The 10,355-nt window shown below is 31.0% G+C and overlaps 1 protein-coding gene across 1 annotated transcript; it reads left to right on the top strand.

Moving 5' to 3' along the window:
* Window positions 1–5,328: 5,328 nt before the first annotated feature.
* On the top strand, window positions 5,329–5,658 carry LOC131151252 (early nodule-specific protein 2-like). Its single transcript, XM_058102506.1, has one exon. The coding sequence runs from the start codon at window positions 5,329–5,331 to the stop codon at window positions 5,656–5,658; it is 330 nt and encodes a 109-aa protein (XP_057958489.1).
* Window positions 5,659–10,355: the final 4,697 nt, after the last annotated feature.

The raw sequence follows: 10,355 nt of genomic DNA, 5'->3' as shown, positions 1-10,355 counted from the left end.
GAACAAAACATTACTATTTCTACGTCTATTACATTTCTTACAACTGCTGGAAACTCAAATTCCGAATAAAAGACCTTACCCTGGATTTGGGATGAATTGCAATTTCGTCCCACCGACGATCCGCTCCGGCAGACTTATAGAGAACTCTGCCAGTAGCGTCGTGGTGGCCTCAGATCGTTGATCCGGCGACTGACGGGGCCGAAATCGAAGGAAGAAGAGGAAGGAGCCATAAGGGTAGAGAGAGAGAGAGAGAGAGATTGCGGCAAATTTCTGGGATTAAAATCAGTTTAGGACTATTTATACTGCAGAATTCGTCGACGAGCCACGTCATCTTGTTGACGAGTTTTTAAGGAATTTCGTCGACTAACCTTACCCTTCGTCGGCATATAGGTGCAGAAAGCAAATTGCGATAAATAGAACTAACACCAGATATGTTATCAGGGTTCGGCCAATACTGCATACGTCTCCGCCTCAAGCTCATAAGTAATAGGATTCCACTATGACTCACTTAATGGGTGGAGCGACACCTAATACAACATCTTACCAAGATGGTGCACCTAATTCTTTTAACCGGGTTTGAACCAGTCTGGGACTTTTCATAGGGCAAGTCTCCCTCTTTCGACCACACAATAGGAATGCAACCAATAAAATATTTGCGTACAAATAAATTGCTTCTAAAAAAGCTTATGTGTGCACCAATAAGCTTAATATGCACTTACGTATGATATGAAAATAAGTTCAATGTGAGTATGGTGATTTTCTCATAAAATAACCTTTGTATAAAGATGTTTATGATAAGTGCTCAAAGATTTTAACCCAAATAAAAAATCCCTCCAAAAATATTTTTTCTAAATAAAGTGCTAGAGAATCTAGGATTTATGGCTTAAAAATACTTTTGCAAGCACAAGCAAGTGAGCCTTTGAATCTTGCAATGGATGTGCAAGATTCACAAATAAGAAATAGTTTTTCTCGAAAGATGTTTATCAATGAAAATATATGGAGAAAACTTAGGATTTACTCTCAAGACAATGATTTTAAAACAAATGAGGTATGAGAGGATAAGCAATATGATTTGTAAAAAATAAAATGCCCAAGATAAATAATACTCTCTTAAAAAAAATTCAAATAAATAACAAAGCGATGATGAAAAACTAGCTTAGGAAGATGAAAATATGATATAGAAATTTCAGAGGATTTTCTAACTAATCATCTTGCTAATTTTGAGTTTTGAGAGGGTGCATATAAACTTGGGTGAAAATATAATCATTGGGGACACAGAGGTCATTTTAGAGAAAGATTAATGATGTTTAATTAAAATTAACCTCGTTTACCTACGGTAAAAAATTGACTAACCCAAGAGGTTCGGTCGACCATATTCAGGAATCGATCGACCGTATGCTATGTTCAGTCCACCATGGTAATTTTCAACTAAGTATTTGATCAACCATCTCAAGGCGATTTTGAACACGTTCGAGGTTCAGTTGACCAAGGCAAGTTTGGTTGATCATTTCTAAGATTTGGCCGACCAAGGCATCTTTGAACTAATGGTTCGGTCAACCAAGTTATTGGGGGTCAAACACGTGTCAGTTCGGTTGACCGTGGAAGGCACGTTTATTTCAAAATGGTCGATCGAGCGAAGTTAATATGTTGACTTCTAGTCGGTTCAGTTGGCTGAGGCATTTATACTGCCAAGGGTTCGGTCGACCAAAGCTTTGACTTTGGTCAACTTTCTCAGTTCGGTCAACTAAGGTCAGTTTGGTCGACCGAAGTCATTCTTGCCCCAATTTTGACCATAAATTCTTTTTGAAACCCTTGTGAATAAGTTATAATATTTTAGATTAAGGGTATTATGTCCTAAGGTCAGTCTATGACCTTTGTTCGATTTCCTACGATCAATCTATGGTCATCTGAGCTTATCATTCGCATCATGCATGCCATGCATTATTATAGACCAAATATAAAATAAAATGTAATACAAATGAAATTTAAATATCTTCAATCTTCTTTATTCTTATGACTTCCTTATAATGCGCCAGTTGATATGGTCTTTATGTTCCTTCCGACTTCCATCTTTTCCTTATGTGTGCATTAAAGTATTAAGTCTGCTTCAAGTGCTAAATACACACATAAGTATCTTGCGGTTTGTCATAATCAAAACCAGAGATCGGATTCAAAAAGTCAACACATGTGTTTTACTCCTATATTGTGTTGCATAGTAGTCTGATTATTTTGATTTCATTTATAGCATCGATTCTTTTGATTTCATTTGTATAGTCTCATTGCATTATTTCTGTATAATTGAGGATGTTTATTTTTTGTTCCCCAATATGTATATGTAATTGAAAACTACTATTTGCATGATCTCAATGTATGCATTTGTGGATGAAAGTTGTGAAATATTGTTAACGAATTCCAAAAGTTATACGTTAATTAAACGTAGTGCGAATGTCAACATTGGGGTATGAAAGTTGTGAAAATTCTAGTATTGATTGCCGATGATAATTGTTTTCTTTGAACAGGTACAAGTATAGATGGATATACTCGATTTTAAGATGAGACTCTCCCGAAATTTTTGCAATAATTCGATGTAGTGTGAATGTGTATTTTGCCAAAATTTTTAGATCTCTTTCCTTTTTATCTTTGTTGTTATTATTATAGATCGTATAGATCGCTTTGCATTTGTATAAATGTTACCTAAGTATATTATCTAACCCAAAAAAAAGACTCCTAAAATGACATTTATTGTAGTTATTTAAAGTCCTAAATGAAATATAAAAGTTATTGAAGTATAATACTTTTTATAATATGTTGGTAAGTAATTTTTACTACACTTTTAGTTTTAATTTTTTTAAGGTAAAGGAATATGCACATTTTTAATGAAGTTTTTTTTTTTTTTTAAAGAACATTTTGATATTTTTCCAATTTTGTGTTATAAGAGATAATGGATATTAGTTAATGTTGTTGATAATAATAAATGAATTTCTTAAAAAAAATTTCATTTTTTAGGTAGTAAAAACTCGCTGGATGGTCCAACGAGTTTCAAGAAAAAAAATACTTGACCATTCAACTAGTTTTGGCCACCATGCATCAACTAGCAGGCAGCCCTCCATGTTTAAAAGTCACTGGATTGTTCAGCATCTTTTAACTAAAAATCGCTGGACCATCTAGCGAGTTTTATGGCGCATCAAAGTAGGAAATAAATGTCTCACCGAATATTTATTAGAAAAAAAAAAAAAAAAGAGAAAAAACTCAAGGGGATGTCGTATTGAGGAAAAGAACAAAACCAAAATAAAAAATAAAAAATGACAGAGATGGGTTGATTGAAAGTTGAAAATTAAATCATAAGAATTTTTTTTTTTTTTTGAAAATATAATTGATAAAAGATACGGTTAAAATTTGTACTGAAGATGTTTACTTAGTATACGTATTGTAGACATGATGAACAGTAAAATGAAACTCTACTTTTACAATCTTAGGCTGCCACGACTGGTTCCTGTTGCAGATTTAATTATTCATCAACATGCCCTGCTTAAATTTGCTTTATAATTAATTCGGGATAAGTAAAAAATTAATTTTCTTTTTATTTTTCCTTCTTTTTCTTTTTCTAAATAAAATTATTAATCCAAGCTAACTCTTAATAAAATAAAATAAAAAATTATATGAAAAGTATTAAAAAGTATATAAATACTATTTTTATTTTATTTTTACGTGTTAAATACTATGAATAGCTAAAATTTTTGGGTGAAAGCATGTATAGTAATAAAATAAGAATCAATGATTCTTTGTGTGATTTTAGCCTATAGGTAATATTTTGGATGATGGCCAGAGTGTAAATAATTTTATTAAGAAAAATTTAAAAGGAAATGTGAAAAATTTTATGTGCATTTGCTCTCTTAAAACAAATGTTTCACCATTGTCAAACATAATATAAGATAATGATTTCGTCTGATTTTTTTAATTAAAAAAATGTAGAAAAAAATGTGAAGAAGAAATTATTGATTTCACAAAAAATATTAAACTTAATTTCTGTTTATGTTTAAGCTATTTTGAATGGGAATAATGGATTATCCACAATTTCCCACAAATTATCCTGTTCGAACGGTCATAAATCCGCCACTTAATTGAATCGAATATAGACTGTAATTCTTTTACCTAATAATAGACATTCAGATTGCATTTGTTAATTGATTTATTGATTTTCAAGCACAAGTTATTATGATTTTAACTATTAGTTAATTAATAAACAAGCTACAAATAAATACATATTTAATAAATATACAATAAATATATTTTAATTTTTGTATTTCAATAAATATGAGTTAGAAATTTAAAAAACTTCTTTTGTTGTTTTTTATATTATTTAACAAGTATAAGTTAAAATGTATTAAAAAAAAATCTAATTTGATTATCTATTAATGTTTTGCCTTATGTTTCAACAAATATAAATTAATATTTAAAAAAGACCCTCTGTAAAGTAGGAGCTATGACACGTGTTAATGAATTCATAACTTATAATTTAAAAATATGAGTTAAACTGATAAGTTGAAATATTAATCAGCCCAATCTAAATGGATGGATCACATTGCATTACTCAAGTGCTTCTCATTGGCTAAAATGAAGAAGTCGGACCTGTTGCTTCCTTGTAAAGTTACAATGACAATATATTATTTTTATAAAGATAAGTTGAAGCGATCCAGTCATAATTTTTTCAGTCAAATGAGCTAGCATGACACGTTACTAGATTTAGAGTAAGATATTTGATTGGTAAAACTTATAAGATTGGTGAATAAATTAAATAATCAAACTGCTAATATCAACATGACATACAATATATTTTATTTATTTTTATGCATGTACATATATATTATAAAAACAATATCATGACAAGTCCATATAAATATATTGTAAAGATTAATTAAAGTCACCCATTAATTGATTAATTAAAATCATAAGCAATCACCTAACAACATTCTAAATTAAATTTGTATTTCCTTTCTTATTTTTTATAAAATATTACTATCTATATATTTTAAAAATGTATACTAAAATAATAATATCACACCTATCTCGCATACAATGTATTATAAAAATTAATTAAAGTTATCTATTCGCTAAATAAAATCATAAATAATAGCTAACAACTATCTAAATTAAATATGTATTAAGTTTCTTTCATTTTTTAAAATATTCCTAAAACATATTACATTATTATATAATATAGTGGATGCGTGTAGTGATGGTGGAGGCTACATTCCACTATAAAATGGCCAGCCCAGCCCTCTAGTATTTGCATCATCAGAAGAGCCCTAACTGCACTGCTTTAGAGATATGTCTTTCAAAAACTTCCTTCTTCTCCTTCTTGGAGCGGTGGTTCTTCTTGCTGTTCCATCCAAACCCTCCGACCTCCTTCCCGACGAGAAGCCTCACAAACCAGACAAGCTATCCCACCAGTCGCTGCCTCATAAAGGATACCCTTCATTTGAGGGAACCCAACCTGAACACGAACACGAACCACACTACGAACCGCCTTATAAACACCCTCCTCATGGGGGATATCCTCCCGCTAGGGAAGCCGAAGTTGAAGTTGATGGCAGCCACAGTCCACCTTACTACAGGCCGCCTTATCACAAGCCGCCTTATCACGGGCCGCCTTACTAGCTACAAGCCACCACGCTAGCGGCCCACAACTAAATGAACACAATAAAGCTAGTGATTGGAGACTTGATTTAAAGACCTAGCTATAATAAGCAGATATTATTATGGTGTATTGTATCTTTAGTTCGTCTTGAAGTTGAATAAGAGCTTTTGCAAGCATGTCAGCCTTTATATTTTTATTGTAACTACTGTGGAGCCGGTCAAAGGTACGAAAAGTTAGTAATCATGTTATGTATGGCCTGTTGGTTGTAGCCTTTTTATCACCAAGGTGTTTGCATGAATTGTTTGCGTGGGGCTTCTTAATTCTTTCTGCGTGCAGTTTGCAGAGCGGCAACCTAGGTGGCTAGTTGGTACATGTAGTCATCTAAAGCTTACCATGCATGGAAAACAAGGTGGTGGGGGTGGGGTAATGAAGAAAGAGTAGCGGGCAATTAACTTTTCTACCCAATATTACATAATTAAATATACTATTATTACTACTACCACTATTATTTTTATTAGAGTAAAAGATATAAAAGTACCCCCTCCTAAAATTTGATAAAAAGATTATGGGCTTTATCAAATTTTATGTGGTTTAAAAAATAACAAGGTCTCCCTTGAGCTTTGGAAAAACACATATCTCCTTTAAGACCTCAAAAATTTTAAAAATTTCCTATAAAAGTTATCGAAAACACACAAACCTTTCTTATATTTAGTAAAATGAAGTATTAAGGGAGGGTAAAAGGGTCTCAAAAGGAAATGTTAACAAAAGGTTGATTTACGGAGTTTAAGAAAAGGGAGGTGCACCCCCTTTTGCCAAACCTCCACATGGTGGATCTTAAAATTAGGAAAAAGTCTGTTTAATTTTTTGTCAAATCTCAAGAGAAATCATCATCATCATCATTATTATTATTATTATTATTATTATCTGCAGGAAGGTAACATAGATTTTAACTACAATTCCTTCAATATATATATATATGTTAAAAAAAATTCACTGGCTATGGATTACCATTTGCTAGTAATATTTTTAAAGCAGGAATGCATAATTAATTAGAAAATAGAGAGAAAATTTTGAAAATTTCATAAAATATAAGTTAAGAGCTCGTCTTCTATTAAATGATAGAAAAACAAGCTTTTCAATTTCTAAAAATTCCTAAGGATTTGGATTGTGAGAGTTTTAATAAAACATAGCTCAAATTATATCAGCACTCTTTTTAAATTGACACAAAAAATTCTTAAAATATAAGTTAAAAGCTCATTTTTTATTAAATGATAGAAAAACATACTTTTCAATTTCTAAAAATGTCTTGACTTGGATTGAGTGAATTTGAATAAAACATAGTACAAAATTATATTATCATTCTTTAAAATTTACACAAATTCAAATTCAAATATCAAAGTTGATGCTATTAAAGACTAACTACTATATAATATCTCACATTGACCATACAGGTATGACAACTAATTAACTAAAAGTGCTTATAGATTTTAATCAACATTTATTGGGTCATTTTAAGAATTTAAAAGAAGTGCTTACAATTTTCAATAAACATTTATTAGGTCATTAAGAAGCATCTTTTATTACATATATCTTAACCTTAAAAATTAAATATTAAAAAATAAATTATGTGATTATTTGGAAAAAAATAAATGTCTTAAAACTAAATTTAAAAAAAAATTAAAACCATATATCGAACTACATCTATTACTGAATTACATTTTTTTTTTACTTTTTCTTTTGTTAGGCATGACTGAATTACAGTTGCATAGGTATAGCTTGTGCTCAACTGCAAATTATTAATTATTATATGTAGAAATATGACAACATATCCATATATTAAGGAATTCGCAGTAATGAGATATAATATGTACTTTAACAAATTTATAACTATAAAATCATCATTTAGTTTTAAAAACTTATCTTTATATTAGTATTGCAATTGATAGTTAATAAAATTTACAAGGAGCAATTTGTATTTGATAGGGAACAAAATGTTAGTCTAAAATTAAATAAGATTAAACAGACATTAAAGAGAATTAAAGTGAATAATAAACTCTCCCCTAATAAAGACCCATAAGTCTAATATACAAAGTCTGTTGGGGATGTGTGTTGGCCTAACAAGGCTTCATCTCTGTTTTGATGATAACAAATTAAGGTTTCTAATTGTGCTTCAAGTACATTTATAGGTATTAGACTTTACAAGCATAAATGGATTATACTTCAAGCTTAAAAGCCATGAGGAACTAAAGATAAATGAAGATTGGTTCAAGCTTGAATGAAGATAAAGCTTCAAGAACATAGGGACTCAATGTGTATTTTATGTGTATTGTTTTAGGGTCTCAAGTAAGTGTCTCTCTAATATTAAGATTGTGTATGAAGCTTTTAGGACATAATTGGGCTTAGAGACTTATTTCTAAAACTCAAAAAATGTCTTTGCAATGTTGAAATATGTTTCAAAAAGATTGCAAATGAGTTTTGAAATAAATAAGGTTGAATTTCACAACAAACTAAACTAAGTGGTCTGGAATCAGTAGTTCGGGCGACCGAACTCAAGGGTCAGGCGATTGAACTAGTTTTGCCATTGAATAAAACCCAAACAGTGTATGTCCGGGTGACCAGACTGATAGTCCAGCCAACTGAACATGTTCAGGTGACTGAAGTCAGTGGATCAGGCAACCGAAGTGCTACTGCCTATTTTTTAAATTCAATTTCTTAATGGTTCGGGTGACCAATGTTAGCTTCGGTGCAATCCCAAGAGGGGGGTGAATTGGATATTTAAAAATTCTTTCATAAGTCAATCAGTCTAACAGCAGTATTACACAACCTAGGGTCTGTCTATGCACTTATAAATTCAATCATTTACAATAAAACATACACGTGTGGTAAATAAATTGCGAAAATGAAAATTGAGCACGCGATATGTTATCGAGGTTCGGCCAAAGTTCCTATGTCACCGCATTGGCTCACCAGTACAAGGATTCCACTATAAGCTCACTTCATGGGTGGAGCAACAACAGTTACAACCATGTCAATTAATAGGGCTAACCTCAACCTACAAACGCCTCTTACCAGGATGGTGCACCAAGCTTTCCTAATTGGGTCTAAGCCAATCTGGGACTATTCAACAGGGCAAGTCTCCCTCTTCAGGCCCACGCCTAGAATACAACAGATGTACAATAAAATTTGCATATAAACAAATGTTTCTTACACATGCAGATATGTACCACCACGCACATGCACTAATCAATGCACCTCAAAGAGATAGGAATAATAAGCTCAGTACAATACGTGTGCAATAACGCTCAATCTAATATCAATGTTCAATCAAGCACAAGAGTGTATTAACAAGATAATCTTTGAACCAACATATAGATGCAAATCTCAATAACGATTTAGGCTTTCAAAGATTTTCACCAAGGTAATCAAAATCTCTCCAAAAATATTTTTCTCAATATTCAAGTACAAGAGATTTTGAAAAATGAGTTTGTGAAAAAGATTTTGCACACTCAAAAATCACAAACTCGATGAGTCTTGCAATGAGAATGCAAAGAATCACTAGCTACAAGATTTTTTCCACACTCTGATTTATCAAATAAAATCAAGGGAAAAATCTTATGCTCAACTCTCAATCTGAAAATCAAATACAATAAATATAATGAGAGTATCCTAGCAATGTAGAACAATGAATAACCACTTAATTAACTCTCACAAAGATTGGTTTATCAAAGGAATGATTTGTATAAGAGAGTATACAAAATTTGGCACCAAAATGTGTAGTATGGGCAAATGGGAGAATAAAAAGTTTGAGATAATTTTTGGTTAATCCTATTTTCTAATCCCAACTTAATCATGGCAAATGAGAGGCTATATATAGATATCCTAAAAAAATATTACCGTTAGGGACATAGGAGCGTGCATCTCGTAGTTCTCCTAACTGGGTCTAAACCAATTCGGTGCTCTTCAAACCACATCTGAGAAAATCCGTGACTATTTACAAGGCTAGTCTCCCTCTTTCGACCATATGTCGAGAATATAACAAATATTCAATAAAATTTGTGTACAAATATAATACTTCTATACTAAGCAGATGATGTGCAATAGTATAGCTCAATACATGCACTCTAATATGATATGAGTTACACTCAGTAGAGAATGGTGTTTTTCAAAAAAAATATTCCAATATTTGAAGAAAGATATATATATATATATATATATATATATATATATGATAAAATGCTTCAAATATTTGAACCCTTCATAAAATATTCTCCTAAAATATTTTTCAAATACAAACCGAAGAACCTAGGGTTTTTGGTCTTAATGATATTTTTGCAAGGACTAAAATGTGTGATCTTTGATGTTGAGAAAAATATGCAATACATGCTTCAAAGATCAAAATAAAATAAATATTTCTTCAACAAAGATTAGCAATAAAAAATATTTAGAGAAATTAGGATTTATGCTCAAAAGTTGTTTTTGCAATAAACGTAATTAAAATGATTGTCCAAACAAAATACTCGATCTCTTAAAAATGTTTCAAGGAAAGACTCAAAGAGAGTTTGGAGAGTGTAAACATTTACCCCAAAAATGATTTTACAATAAAAATATGAGTGGAGGAACTTTGATGAAGTAAATAATTTTAAAGGAAAATTTGGTTAATCAAAGTTGCTAATTAAACAAATTAAAGGGATATTTTATAGTTTTTTGAAAAAATATG

Source organism: Malania oleifera, chromosome 3 (assembly GCF_029873635.1).
Source record: "Malania oleifera isolate guangnan ecotype guangnan chromosome 3, ASM2987363v1, whole genome shotgun sequence".
NCBI lineage: Eukaryota > Viridiplantae > Streptophyta > Magnoliopsida > Santalales > Ximeniaceae > Malania > Malania oleifera.
The sequence above is the reverse complement of the archived record's forward strand: the minus strand, read 5'-3'. Positions and strand labels throughout refer to the sequence as shown.

Coding starts and splice junctions, on each gene's coding strand:
- LOC131151252 (XM_058102506.1), top strand. CDS start 5,329: ATGTCTTTCAAAAACTTCCTTCTTCTCCTTCTTGGAGCGGTGGTTCTT.